This window comes from Protopterus annectens, chromosome 10.part0 (assembly GCF_019279795.1).
Source record: "Protopterus annectens isolate FY-2018-M chromosome 10.part0, PAN1.0, whole genome shotgun sequence".
In the NCBI taxonomy this organism is placed as follows: Eukaryota; Metazoa; Chordata; order Ceratodontiformes; family Protopteridae; genus Protopterus; species Protopterus annectens.
In genome coordinates, this window is record NC_056744.1 from 544,471,068 (window position 1) to 544,486,498 (window position 15,431).

The 15,431-nt window shown below is 44.0% G+C and overlaps 1 protein-coding gene across 1 annotated transcript in view; it reads right to left on the reverse strand.

The window, feature by feature from the left end:
• LOC122813215 (4-trimethylaminobutyraldehyde dehydrogenase-like) overlaps positions 1 to 15,431 on the reverse strand; it is a 306,910-nt gene that overhangs the window by 165,404 nt on the left and 126,075 nt on the right. Inside the window, exon 6 of the mRNA XM_044085401.1 lies at positions 9,818 to 10,014. Within this exon, the coding sequence (XP_043941336.1) occupies positions 9,818 to 10,014 (197 nt within the window). The remainder of the gene's footprint in view (positions 1 to 9,817; positions 10,015 to 15,431) is intronic.

The window sequence follows — 15,431 nt, forward strand, 5'->3', positions numbered from 1 at the left end:
AGTCTTGTCAAGTTGAACTCCATCCCTAGAAATGTTGTATTGCAGATGCTTACAATAATTAGAGGATGTTGAGGGGGGTGGGGGGGGGGGTGGCACAGTCCCCTGCAGTGCTGGGTTAGGATTCTAGGAAAAACTTTAAAATGTGCCAGTTTTAAAGGAGTCCAACTTTGCCAGTGTACCAGTCTATGAAATGGGTGTCCCTGAAATATTTAAATATCTGACTTATGACCTTAAGGCTACATGAACTATGATGGCTTAAACCTTTAGGCATCAAAATCAGGAACTTTCTGTGATGAACATTAGGGCTGAGATACAAATTGTTTGAGCATCAGAAAACAACTTGCACTTGCAGGGGCTAAGGAATGCCATCTTAGCATGGTCTGTGATGTCATGGTTTTACTATAAGGAGGTACTTGTGCCCCAAAGTGTGGGAGCTAAACTCTCCCCACAGAAAATACAGCTAAGCTGCAGATTACAGAAGAGAAAATCTCAGCATTTCCATTGGATTACCAAATGAAAAAGACTTCCAATAGCAGACCTTTTATATTCCTTTTGATGCACAAAACAATGCCATGCTGCACAAAGTAAAAAAACAGACAACACCTCAATCAACTCATTCTTTTCTGGAGTAAAAGTTATAACTTGATCGTAGGGTTTTCATTTGTGAGGTGGACATGTTACAATCTTAGCTACCTAAGGTTCATAGGTGTTTACTAGGCTAATGACTACTTGTGCCTTTTTAAGCCTAGCCATGCATCCCAAACCTCTGACAAGTTCTGTTACCCTTGATAAGTGTAAGCATGGGCTTGGTAGATGAAACATTTATGAAGAGGGCCTTTGGAGATGAACAATTTACAGACTGCCTGTGTCCATTAGAGACACAGGTGCCCATCTAGTGATGAATTTCCAGTTCCCTATCCAGTTGCCCAAGTTACACTTGAACTGGGTTAGGGAGAAACTCTGCTTTACATGGATGGGGAGCCTGTTACAGAGAAGGGGTAGTCTCTGGGAAGTCTTTAGTACAGGTCATTCTGGTGTTGTTTGTTTTGAAGGTATGCAGGAGGTTCATCAGAGTAGGGTTTGAAGATGCCTTGTATGCCAGGTACAGATTGCCCCTGAACATCCTCTAGGAGTCACAATACATTTAATTAATCTCTGTATTCTTTAAGTGAGGAACCTCTACAGACGTTCCAATTGTTGGATGTGACTGGTTAGCTACATAGCAAAGGGGGCACTGTACAAATTACAGGTCTGATGTGTGCTGAATACAGTGGAACAACGACCTCCTTGGACCTAGATGCCATATCTTTGTTTATAAACTGCACAATACAGAATGATTTCCTAGCTACCACAGACGTGATGGTCAAAGGCTAGATTACTATCTACATGTCTCACCATGTCTCTGACTACTGAGTCAGCTCTTAGGGGTGTGTTGTCAGTATGGTAGGTATCAGGGATAGCTGACTTCTCAAAGAATACTGTTACGCATGTCTTGGTAATTAGTTTTAGTTCATAGCTCTAACACCAGTTATTTGTCTGTGTTAGCCCTTCTTGGAGAATATTAGTGTCGGTGGGGGATTCTATGACTACTCAAAATTTGTAATCCTCTGCAAATTTGGTCAGCCAGAGACTCTTCACACTGGCTTTGACTTCAGAGAAGTAGAGTGAAAAAGCTGCGGTCCCAGGACTGATTCCTGATGGACTACACTGTTGGCTGGCTTCTTTGTAGAGGTGAACTCCCCAATTTTAACTTCTGGGGCTTGTCTGTGAGCCAGATGGCTATCCATTAGGTTACATAAGGGTTTGTACCTAACTTCTTGAGTTTGTCAACAATGCCCAAGTGGGGTATTGTGTCAAATGCCTTGGCCTGGTCAAGGTACACAATACAAACTATTTTGCTCTTGTCCATTGCTTTTCTGACCTTCTCATAGAAGTCCACTAAGTTGAGTAGGCATGACCTGCCCCTGACAAAAATCAAACTGGGTTGGGTTTAGTGTCTGGAGGTTTCCTATTTCATTCCTGATCATTTCCATGACAATTCTTTCCACAGCTTTGCATATGATATTAGCGAGACTTATTGGTCTGTAGCTTCCAGGGTCCATAAATGGCCCACCTTTGTGCAAAGGGATAACAGCTGCTGTTCCATTTGTGAGTCATGAAACCAGTTTGGAGGCTGCAGTTAAATCATGATTCCAGATGGCCTGATAGTTTCTGTTTCAGGTGGTTCCATTAACAATGAGCTTTGTACACAATTGCGTATTCCCTTTGAGGTTGCGGACATAGCTAAAAAATGTCTTGTGTTTGTCCTTGGTGTGGGAGGCTAGATGTAATGTGATCCTATCTCGCCTACATTCTGTACTGATGGGTTCGGAGCCGATCCTCGGCTCCGACTCGGCACGCTATACTATAGAACGAAGTCTCTTATTGGCTGAGCTATCCCACATCCCAGGATGCACCACCACTGCTTCCCCAGATCTCGTTTGCCGCTTTACAGCAAAGACGTGGTCTCGGACTTGGCTGAGCTAAGTGCTTATTTCTTAAAAAATTTCTGTCAGGAATTTTTGGCTAATCTACCCAAAAGCTGTTTTAACAGCTATCGTTGTTGTGTGACTGAGTTTGAGTAAATTTTTGTGGTAAAATTTGTCTTCAATTTGAGGGAAAGGATCCCGTTTAAGTTAGAGGGGCCTTGCCCTCACGCGTGATTGAACTATTTAGTGTGAGTCTTGTTGTAGCATTGTAGTCTAGTTGGTCAAGTAATCCCGTTGCTGTTAGAGGGGTCTTGTCCTTATTCACTTTTTCTTTAAAGGTAATTTGAAAAATTTTGGAAAAATTTCTTTTCTGTGGTACTGATTGTGTGTCAACATGTCGAAAGAGCACAGACCATCTGGGTTCAAAAAATGCTCTAAATGCAGTTACAAAATGTCCATAACGGACGATCATTCATTGTGTGTGTATTGTTTAGGCCCTAAACATCTTCAGGAGTCATGCAGCGTTTGTCACACTTTTTCCTCCTGGGTCCTCCAAGAGAGGAAAAACGAATTGATTTTAAAAGGGCTTATTTCCCCTTCTTTTGAGGAGGCTTTATCTTCTTCCTCTTCACCTTCTAAGAAAAAGAAATCGTCGGCTCCGACCAGCCCGTCGGAACCGGCCACAAAGAAATCTCGGCAGGCTTCTCCATCGGCTCCACTGACTTCGGAGCCGAGGGCGGAATGGTCTGCCTCGATGCCTCCAGCCTTGACTCCTCTGGCTTCGGAGCCGACGGCTAGAGCTTCGAGAGGCGGGTCACCTTCATCGGCTCCACTGTCTTCGGAGCCGATGAGAGTTGCCCGCTCAGACTCTTCCCCTTCGGCACCGAAGTCCACTTCGGCTCCGAGGGAAATTGCAGTGGTTGTGGAGTCTCCCTCGGCACCGATATTTATCGAGACTATTCGGAGCCGGTCCCCCAGTCCTTCGGAACTGGTGGAGAAGTCGACTCGAGCTCATTCGATCTCTTCTCGGTCTTCGAGAATGTCGGATTCGGACATAGACAGGGTACTTCAAAGGCTGTTTCAATCTCCAGTCTTCCAAAAGTTGGTTTCGGCTCCAGCCCAGTCGGCTCCGGAGCCGGTTGCCCACCCTGTTGTCTTGGTTCCTCCTCCAACAGCCTCGGCACCATTGGAGTCGGTGCTGGTGGAGCCGGTGGAGGTTTTCGGGTCAGCTCCGACCCTTACTCCAACCCCGCCCTTCGGGTCAGAGTTCGGTACACGGACCTCCTCGGTCGGCCCCGGGGGTGACGCTTCGGGACCGATGTTTTCGGTTCCGAGCCTCCTTCTCGGTGCGTCGGCTGCGGGAGTGCCGTCTACTGTTGTGGCCTCGGGGGTCAGACCTTCCCAGGACTCTGGGGGTCCCGCCTTCAGGGCCATGAGGAGTGCTTTGGCCAAATCTTCTTTGGCCACCTCCACAGTCTCACCGGCACCTTCCCTTGGCACGGAGACTGGTTCCTTTGTAGTCCCCCTGTCTCAAGACAGCGGAGCCCTGGGGCCTGAGGTCACCCCCATCGGGGGTTCCCTCCTTCCTGAAGGTCCCTCCGAAGCGTCTTCGGAGGAACCTCCAAGGAAGAGACAGTGCAAGAGGAAGCACGTCAACTCCCCTGATGAGTCTCTCACATCGGACACTGACCTCGATGATGCGGAGGGGTCCCCCAAGTCGTCCTCGGATGATGTCTCCTTTGCGGACATTTTGGAAATCCTGAAGCAACCAGGCGACTGGCAGTCCAAACCCCCTTCCGCTGAGGAGTCGGTATTCCTCAAGGCCTTCGGGGCTCAGCCCTCCGCCTCCTGGGTGTCTCCGCCCTTCGATGAGCTTCTAGATTTGATCTCTCGAAGGGGTGGGAACACCCGGATTATGTGGAACCAGTGCCAGCTCGCCCCAATAAATTTCTTTCAGCCCCCCCCCCCCGAAAAGGATTTTCTCTCCAAAGGTGTGGCTGTAGATGCCCTGGTGGTGGCATCTGCTACCCAACAAGATGTGGCAGAGGCTTCAACGTCCGTCCATTCTCCTAATAAAGAGTCCAGGAGCATGGATCGGTACGGGAAGCGCACCCTTACTTCATCAACCTTTACTTTAAGGTCTCTGAATTATCTGACGCACTTCACCAGACTTCAGAGGGATCTGGTCAAGGAACTTTCAGATACCCTCTCTGGTAACCTACCTGAGCAGTTAGCCCAGACGGTTAGCTCTCAGCTGGCTACCCTAACATCGTTATCGAACTCGTCCATGAGGCTCATTTCATATGCGGCCGAGGGGGCGAGCAGAGCGGCGGGAACAGGTGTTGCTCTACGGAGACAAGCCTGGCTTCGCCTATGTCATTTTGCGGAGGCCTTCAAGTCTTCCTTTGCCGACGCTCCCTTCGATGGGTCCTCTCTGTTTGGACCCAAGGTAAAGGACACCTTGACTCGCTGTGAACAAGAGGGTAAGACTTTGACTTCCGTAGGGACACCTTTTTCCACTCCCTTCAGGCCTTATCCCAAGGCTAGAAGAGGGGGGAAAATGTGGTTCCGTAAATCTCAAAAGACTTACTCCTCACAGCAGGGCGATCCCCCTTCTAGAGGCAGAGGAGGGGGAAATTTTCAGGAAGATGCCGTCCCAGAGGCGGCTGAGGCCCCCGCAACACTGGAGACCGCGAGTCCTTTCGTGGCTCCTCAACCTTCCAGCATCCCTGAAGGATTGCCCGACTGTGCAGCTCCGGAGCCAGTCGGGGGTCATTTTTCGAAGCACCTAAAGGCCTGGGAGAGTATCACTCAGGACCGATGGGTGCTCCGAATCATCGCCGGAGGTTACACCATCCCCTTTTCTCAACCCCCCCCACCATCCCGAAAAATCCCGGACCCGCCACCCAGTCAACGGGATCTTGCAGCCATCGAAATCTCAAAGCTGCTTCAAAAAGGAGTCATCCAACCGGTCCCCGCAGACCAGACCGGATTAGGGACTTACTCAAGATTCTTTTTGGTGCCAAAAAAGACCGGGGACTCGAGGCCCATTTTGGATCTCAGCAAGCTAAATCGATCAGTCAAGAAGTCCAAGTTCCGGATGGTCACCTTGCAATCCATTCTCCCGCTGCTGGAGAAAGGTGTTTGGATGTGCTCCATAGATCTCAAGGATGCCTATTATCACATCCTGATAGATCAGGCGTCCAGGAGACACTTGCGCTTCAGCCTGGGAGACAGTCATTTCCAGTTCCGTGCATTGCCCTTTGGTCTCACCACAGCCCCCAGGGTGTTCACCAAATGTTTGGCGGTGGTGACTGCTCACCTGAGAAGTCTAGGATTCCAGGTGTTTCCATACCTAGACAACTGGCTCCTAACTGCCACCTCCAGGCGTCTACTCTTACAAAACCTAGCGGCCACTATATCTCTAGGCAACCCCCTAGGAATCACCTTCAATTGGGCAAAGTCTGTGTTGCTGCCATCTCAGCGCATACGGTTCATCGGAGTAGAGATAGACTCAAAGCAAATGCGGGTCTATCTTCCTACAGAGAGGATACAAATATTACAGTCTCAAGTTCGAGCCTTGCTCCTCAAATGCCAAGCCCCAGCCAGGATGGTCCTACAACTGTTAGGTTCCATGTCGGCCACCGTTCTCCTAGTCCCCTTGGCAAGGTTACATATGAGGATTCTCCAGTGGCTCCTGTCAGTCCAGTGGTCCTATCAGGATCTCCCTCTCAGTCACCTCATTCTGATCACAGAGACGTGCAAACAGGACCTTCGTTGGTGGCTTCATTCCTCCAACCTGGATCAGGGGCGACCCTTCGTTCCACCACCACCAGTGGCCACATTGACTACGGACGCCTCCCAGACGGGGTGGGGGGGACATTACCTGGGCAGGTCAGTCCAAGGCAAGTGGCAGTCCGACGAGAGTCTCCTCCACATCAACATACTAGAAATGAGGGCGGTGCTTCTATCGCTGCAAGCACTACACGATTACCTCCCCCGGGCATGATTGCCATTCAGTCCGACAACATGTCAGTAGTCTGGTACCTGAACAAGCAGGGAGGGACCAGATCCTACCCCCTTTGCAGAGAGGCCATGAAAGTATGGGATTGGGCGATTGCAACCAAACGTTTTCTGGTAGCAACACACATTCCAGGGAGATCCAATGTGATAGCCGACAGACTGAGCAGAACTATTCTCTCTCCTCACAAGTGGTCTCTGAACGACAGAGTGGCAACTCAGATTTTCAGAAGATGGGGAACTCCTTGTTGCGACCTTTTCGCAATCCCCCTCAACACGAAATGCCAACAGTTCTTCTCTCTCACCCCAGTTCCGGGGGAGATTCCCAAGGACGCCCTAGTCCTAGCTTGGCCCACCGGCCTACTATACGCCTTTCCACCGGTTCCCCTTCTCCCCAAGGTGATCCAGAAGGCGATTCGCTTGGAGAGCAAAATGATTTTAGTTGCCCCATACTGGCCTCGTCAAGTCTGGTTTCCCTTTCTTCGGAAATATGCACTGGACGGTCCATGGTTCCTGGACCAAGTTCCGGATCTCTTGACCCATCAGTCGGGACAGCTTCATCAGTCCCTCCGCTCGTTGAGGTTAGCAGCTTGGCTCCTCCTCTTCCGACCATAGTCAGGAACCATGCTTTGGACCCGGAAGTCATACATATCTTGTCCTCGCCCACAAGACTTCTACTAAGAAAATGTATAACAGCAAATGGAAGAGATTTGCTATTTGGGCTCAACTCCGGGATTAGATCCCATAACTGTCCCGTGTCAGAGGTTCTGAAGTTTTTAGCTTCTCTGTTCAATCAAGGTTCTTCGGTCTCTACCATCAAGGTTCAATTGGCAGCTATTTCCAATTTTCATGAGAGCATAGAACCACCTTTGATGAGCAACAAGTTGTGTAAAGCCTTCATGAAAGGTGCTGGGCTGCTACGGCCCCCGATATCTCATCCCGCTCCACCGTGGGACCTTAATGTGGTGTTAGGTGCTTTGACCTCTTCCCCCTTTGAACCGGCAGCAACTTGTGACTTGAAATTTCTTTCTTGGAAGACTGCTTTATTACTTGCAATTACATCAGCCAGAAGAGTTTCGGAACTTCAAGCCCTATGTGTCAAACCACCATACCTGGTTTTTCACAAGGATAGAGTATCCCTCAGACCGAATCCATCCTTTGTCCCTAAGGTTTGTTCTAGTTTTTGTCTGCAACAGTCATTGGAACTTCCAGTTTTCTTTCCAAAGTACTCAGAGCGGAATACATCTTTCACACCTTGGATGTTCACAGACAATTGCGCTTCTATTTGGATAGAACGCACCAAACACGGAAAACAGATCAGTTGTTTGTGTCCTTTTCGGACAATAAATTGGGCAAAGCCGTCACGAAAGTCACTATTGCCAAGTGGATCAGAGACTGTATCAGTCATACTTACTTCATTTCTAATAAAGAGCTTACAACTACAGTGAAAGCTCATTCTACCAGGGCTATGGCTACTTCGACAGCTTTTCATTCTAAGCTTGCCATTAGTGACATTTGTGCTGCGGCTACGTGGTCTTCTCCTACACCTTCATTTCTCATTACAAATTGGACGTGGCATCTCGGGGGCGAGCTTCCTTCGGTTCCACAGTTCTTAGGAGTGTTTTCCAGTGAGCCACCCAGGAATCAGGTGCTAGGGACGCTGTCCCATCAGTACAGAATGTAGGCGAGATAGGATCACATTACATCTTTTAGTTATGTACTTACCATAACTTTAGATGTATGGGATCCATCTTGCCTACATTCCTAATAACCCACCCTCCTTCCCCCTGCCTTGGAGATCAGAAGAGACCGGACGGTTCGAGTTCAGCTGTTTCATCTTGAAACACCTGGCAATATTATATCAACAGTCTATGTGTGTGTGCATGTGTGCGGACAAACAAGATCTGGGGAAGCAGTGGTGGTGCATCCTGGGATGTGGGATAGCTCAGTCAATAAGAGACTTCGTTCTATAGTATAGCGTGCCGAGTCGGAGCCGAGGATCGGCTCCGAACCCATCAGTACAGAATGTAGACGAGATGGATCCCATACATCTAAAGTTATGGTAAGTACATAACTAAAAGATTTAACTCATATTTGGCTTTGGTAGACTTTATTTGTTCTCTGAGTTGTTTGTTTAGTTTGATGACAGCACTTTTATCATGCTGGGCACTACACTTATTGATTTTTGCCATGATTTTCTTCCTTCTGTTACACAACCTGCTGATGTTGTGACTCCACCAGAATGGCTTGTTTTTTGAGTTGGCTCTGTATGTATTCCTGGTGGATACAGCTGCCGCTATGCAGCTAGTAACATGCTTGTATAGGGTTTCTGCGAAACGTTCTGCATAGACAGCGGTGTCCTCAGGGCTTAGGGAGGCTTGAAATTCTGTCATGTTATCACATAATAGTAGGAAGTTAGCCTTAGTATAGTTCCTGAACATTCTAGGTTTAGCTGGGGTTCATGGCTTTACTTTTACTTCAAAGGATACCATTTTGTGGTCTGATCTTACCAAAGAGAATATTACACTGGGAGTGTGCAGCACTCTCCTATATTAGTGAGGGCCAGATCCAGTGTGTTTGCAATTTTGATTGTTGTACTGACAAGCTAGTCCAGGGAGTTGGTGTTTACAAACTACAGGAATCTCTGTGCCTGCATGTTTAGTGTCATATACAATTCCTATTTAATTGTGAACTAATTACAGCCACCCATGAATATGGTATTGGGTTGGATGGTGAGTCTCTCTAGTAAGCTTAAATACTTGTCATGAGTTTCCTGTGTCACAGAGGGTGACCAGTAGCTTGCAAGGAAGTGGTATGGGATTTTGCCTATGGTGATTTGAAAGTGGAGAAACTCAAGAGCATTGTCCTGTTTGACAAGCCTTGAGGTATATATTTATTTTTATGTTAAACTGAGGCACTTCCACCTTTAGTCCTCGCCTGGGTAGTAACTGGCCTAAATGTGTGGAAGACATTACAGCCTTGCACTGTCAGTGTGCTCACTGTGGCTTTAAACCATGTTTAGGCAACTGCAAAGGTGTCAGAATTCTCTAGGGTGAGGACATCTTGTATGGAGTGGAGTTTTTTTTATTTAGACTCCTAGCACTGAACAGTAACACCTTTAGATTTTCTTGGTTTTACTGCTGATTGCTTAGAGTTTAAACAAAGCAAAAGCAACACTGTTGTCTAATAAAAAAAACCTCATTACAGATTTTATATTCTTGCTGGTCTTGCTGAGCATAAGTTGAGCCATAAGTAGTGAATTTAGTTACAAGTTTTAAAACAAAATAAACAAGGAGCAAACCAGATACAATCTAATTGTTCATTTTTACCTTCTTTCCTGTAGGAACACTCCCAGTAAAAGTGATTTTTGCTACATCAGGGTGTCTGCAGAGTAACTCTCCAGTTGTAGCACCTCCCTGCACGATATTGAACAGTCCTTCGGGAACCCCAGCCTGAGTGAGTATTTCGGCTAGCATAACTGCTGTGATAGGTGTAAAGGGTGAGGGTTTGTAAACCATAGCATTACCTGGTCAAGAACAGAAAAATAAACAAATACATGTCATCAAGGATTCTTGTTCAGATAATACTTTTTCTTAAAAATATTTAGTAAAACAAGACATATACTGCAGTTCTTAGCAATATAAAAAGCAATAAGATTAATCAGATCTCACTCCCAGCATCGTATTCCTACGTTGTGATTACTGTGGACCCAACTGGGTCATACACAAGATGAGACCCTTCACCAGGTGTGTCTTGACTCTGCATACATCTTTGGATACCTTCAACAAGGCCCTCTAACTCTCTCCTGATAGCCCACCTCAACATCCGTAGCATTAACAATAAAATCACCCACCTTCATGCACTCTTAGAAGTGCACTCATTCGATATCCTTTGTATTACAGAAACATGGCTAAAGCCTTCAACTCATGAAAAGGAAATTACTCCTCCTGGATATAATATCCTGAGATGTGACTGTAAAACCAAAAAGGGTGGGGGTGTAGCCATTCTCTATAAATCAGAACTTCAAGTTACATCCTTCAATGTCTTCCTACCCTCAGATACTAATGCTGAAACTCTTACTGCTAAACTTCAAATCAACAACTGTAAATCTATTTACATAATTTACTCCTATCTTCCCCCTGGAAATAACATCAATACTCTTGAAAACATCTTCAGTTGCCTCTCTGCTCACCTACCACAGGAAACCATAGTGCTAGGTGACTTTAATATAGATGGGGCTACCTGTAGCTCCCCTAAGCCTATCACCCACATAAATCTATACGTTTTTTCCCAAATAATAACCACCCCTACTAGAATCCATAAACCAGGCGGTAAGGAAACCAACCTAGACTGGATCCTTATAAACAGCCATCCTGACACATATAAACCATGTACCCTTCCAGATGACATCAGTGACCACACTCTGACCTACATAATTAAACAAAAAACCTGTAGCCCAAATTCAAATATTTTCAAAACCTCACGCTCTAAAAAACACTTTTATCCAGAGAGCTTCCAAAATGAACTTACATGCAGGACTGGTCACCACTACATCATCTTCAACTTGATGAAGCAGTGTCCTACTTTAATACAAAATTCCTACAAATTCTAGAATACCATGCCTCAGCTCGCTCTACCCGAATAAGGACCAAAATTGCCCCGTGGCTCACGAAAGAAACTAGACAAAAGATCCTCCTACGTAATAAAATTTAGGCCAAATGGAGAGCCTCTAAAATCCCATCAGACCACCTTTACTTTAAACAGTTAAGAAATGCCACCAAAAAAGCAATTCTGCTCGAAAAAAAACTTTTACCTTCACCTCCAACAAACTCACCAGCAAAAACCTTAAAAGTTCTGGTCAGACATTAACAAACTACTTCAGCCAGGGCACTCTAAAACTCCTGCCCCATCAGGTATCAGCCTTAATAACTCTAAGCAAATTGCTGATGCCTTCAACAACTACTTTACTGAAGCCATTCAAAGTCTAGCTAATACACTACCCCCTTAATCACCACAAATAGCCCAGTTCCTTCCTTTCATATACAACCAGTACCTACATCCCTCATTTGCACCCTCCTTCAAAAACTCAAACCATGCACCCCTTCAGCTGACTGTCTACCAGCTGAATACCTGCAAATAGCAGCTAAAGCCATTGCCTGTCCCATTTCCATCCTTATAAATAGAACAGTTACAGAAAGCACAATCCGTTCCATTTGCAAAGTGTCTCATATCATCCCTCTACAAAAGGGTGGTACTTCTACTGAGATTTCTAACTTCCGACCAATTGCCTTACTGTCTCCAATAGCTAAAATAATGGAAAAATGCATCCACCAACAACTACTTGACCACCTCCTCCATAATAATTTACTTGCTAACTGTCAGCATGGATTTAGGCCATTCCATAGTACCACCACTGCCCTGCTATCTTTTTCTGACTGTATAAACTAAAATTGTAACAATAACTCTCTTTCCTCTGCACTATTTATTGACCTTTCAAAAGTCTTTGACATGGTTAACCATCACCTACTCATTGATATACTAAAAGCCCTATCACTTCACCCACAGGCATTACTTTGGTTTAAATCCTATTTAGAAAACAGACAGCAAGCGGTGCTCAGGGATATCAATCTATCTACACCGCCTCCCTGTTAACATTGGAGTATCCCAAGGTTCTATTTTAGGCCCACTTACTCTTTTCAATTTTTATTAATGATCTAAATGCCAAAATTCCACAAGCCACCTCCATACAATATGCAGATGATTCTACTTTAATATGTTCTCCTAAGTCCATAACATCACTCCAGACCCTCACCCAAACAGTATTTAATATTGTTGAAAATTGGTTCATGCAACATTGTCTCCTCCTGAACCCCCCAAAAATGAAATTATTGTTTTTTGCTCCTACCCAAAAGTCACCACAAATTCACTTCACAGTAGACTCTAACAATGGAACTAGCATATCTCCAGACACTACAACCCAACTCCTAGGAATTACAATAGACCACAACCTCAGCTATGATGATCATATTAATACTACTATAAAATCTGTCAACAAAAAAACTAGTCTCCCTTTATAGAATCAAACCCTTCCTTAAGCCATTAGCTAGATCTACTATTGCCCAGACATTACTCTCCTTATATTAAGCCACTAGTTTATTTACGTATTTAGTAATTTGTCGTTTGTCTGTCTACATTTGTTTACCAGGGTAGAGCACTGATCCACGTGGACTTTTTTGGATCAGGCAAGGAGTAATGTTTGGTTAAGTGACTTATTCAGAGTTACCACTAGGTAAATGGAGGATGACGGAATCAAACCCTGGACTACACCACAGGAAGCAGCCTGCTAACAAGTCATAATCCTCTCTGTTAACAGCACAGAGTTAAACTAGTGCTCTCTGGGTCGTGGTCATGACTTCATCCCTTTCCATCACAGATCTCACATTCCTGCACTTTTCTGATGCTCAGTATATACAATCAGAGCAATAATGCAAACAACAGAGCAATGATATTAACAGATGTTCTTGGAGAAATGCTAAAGGAGCTCCACCATACCCACATTATGCACATGACAGGGTGAAAAAAGGACACTGCCTATCTTGTAACAATGATCCTTTTATTTTCTCAGCTATTACACTGAGTACAAGAGTTCTGCAACATGCATGGAAAGGTGCAGACAGTATAGCTATAGCTTTCAGAAACTGAAAGATGGTCTACAACATGCTGTACAGGATGCCCAATGTAAAAAAAAAGAAACTAGTGGTCTTAAAACTTCGTTGATGATTCAGTCACAATAATTTCTAAAAATCATGAAACCCAGGTAGTGTTCCAAATTAATAAGCCTTTATTCGTTACAGACAAGCAATCCTCAGTAATCCTCGTGTATCCTCCTAAATAACCTACTATTCTGTTAGGGAACACAAATGCTTCCATTGTCCTACTCCTACCTTTATGCTTTCATCTGGATTATCACTATTCTGTTAATGTTCTCAAATGATGGCTCCTCTCAACAAAAACACACTGATCCAGATCTATAAATGTTGTTGACATTATTCACATTCAGTGTCTTGTTTTAACTTCATTACCTTGCGTCTTTATCTTACTTTTTTATTGGTGCATAATCTGAAACAGTTATTGGATATGTGCCATTGGTTTCGATTAAATACACATGCTGTTATAAAGTATAACTTTTGTCCAGCCCAGCACAATTATTGTACCTTGGGGAATAACATGAAATTCTGTCTGAGTTCCTACTACTAAATTCACATCTTCTGTACCAAGTATTCTCATACATTTCTGCAAAAATATACCCTCTTCAGTTATATTTTCTCTTCTAGGTCCTAGTAATACACCCTCACAATTGCAAAATAAGTTCCAGTCCACACTCATAAATAATATTCCCCACTTGAAAGGGATTATTTCTCCCAAAATCATTTTAAGCTCCATAATAGCTGTATTAGGTGGAATATCAATACATACCAGCATAATTCTCCTCCCTTGCCAAAATGTCTTACTACCACAGATATACCATAATTGCATTTTTTCTTTTCTATTATTGGAGCCCCACTACCAGTCAGTATCATTACTCCTCTTTTTCTTTGTCGCTGACTTTCTGCAGAACGTTAGAGGACTGCACTGAAATCTTTTTTTTTTGTCAAATTTACACACATTTCTCTCCAACTGTATCTCCTGAAACAATGCTATTTACACCTTACACTTCTTAAAATAATTCATTACGCTTTGCTTTTTGTCTGTACTTGTGAGGTCATTTACATTCCATGATAGTATGGACATAGTACCCATTATAACATAAAGCTATTACTCCCAACTATAATACATGACAGTTCTTTTGAATGTATATTTTAAACTTTTAGCTTACATGCACACACCTGTGTCTGGCAGGCTGATTTCTTACGTAGTTGCTTCTTCTATGCTCTATTTTTACCTATGTCACATTTTCCAAGACATTTTGCTTCAATGAAAGCACTCAAACAAAAAACTAAATAGATTTATAGAACTACCATCCCCTATTAACTTACACCAAACACACAGAGCTAAGTACATGTTCAGAAAAAAAAAAAAAAACAGTTAACCCCACAGAAAGGACCATTTGCCCAAACTGACAGGTGGACCTACAGGCATTACCTACTCTAAAATTAAGGTTACTCATGCTAAGCTGCATGTTAGAACCTCTGCTCCACTTTCACTGATTGCTAGCTTTCTTTTCTTATTCCTACTCCCCTTCCAGATGTGAAAAACAGCTTGCAAGCTTTCAGTATACATTAACTTCTAGTCATGAAAAGTGTAGTGGCTACCTTTTAAACTAAATTGTGCACTGTTCTGCCAAATACATTAAAATATTAAGACTGCTGGGGAGGCACCTACTCTATAATAACTTATTCACTTCCCACAGTTGCAGAAAATCCTGACTGCACCATACAGAAGACTGCTTTACAATGTAAGATGCAATTTACATTATGAATTTTTATACAAAATAATAACAATGAATACTGTTTTATGCATGGTTGCTTCTCCAGTCCCTTCAGTGCCTTTCTACACATTAAGTGCATAAAGTGGCATGTATGCTTTACAGTTCTTATGCCAGTTTAACACAGTTAACAAAATTCTGGTCTTTCTCAACTAATACTTTTTGAAAAGCCATATTTTGCATATTTAGTTCTATATCTAATGGGACTGATGTTTTATAATGTTCCATTTATTCATTAATTTCACAATGCTGCATATCTTCTTTCCGATAATTTCCATATCCCAACACCTTTCTTTGGTTCAAGTCTAAGGTATTCTGGATTCTTAAAGTCAGCTCCTGTGTTTTTTTTTTTTTCCTGTTGCCGAAGCATTTTCCTTTGGAAAAAAAGAAAAGGTTTCACTTTCAACTTCTTTCTGTGAGCTTTGCTCTGGCAGAAAAATGAAAAGCAGAGTTATCTT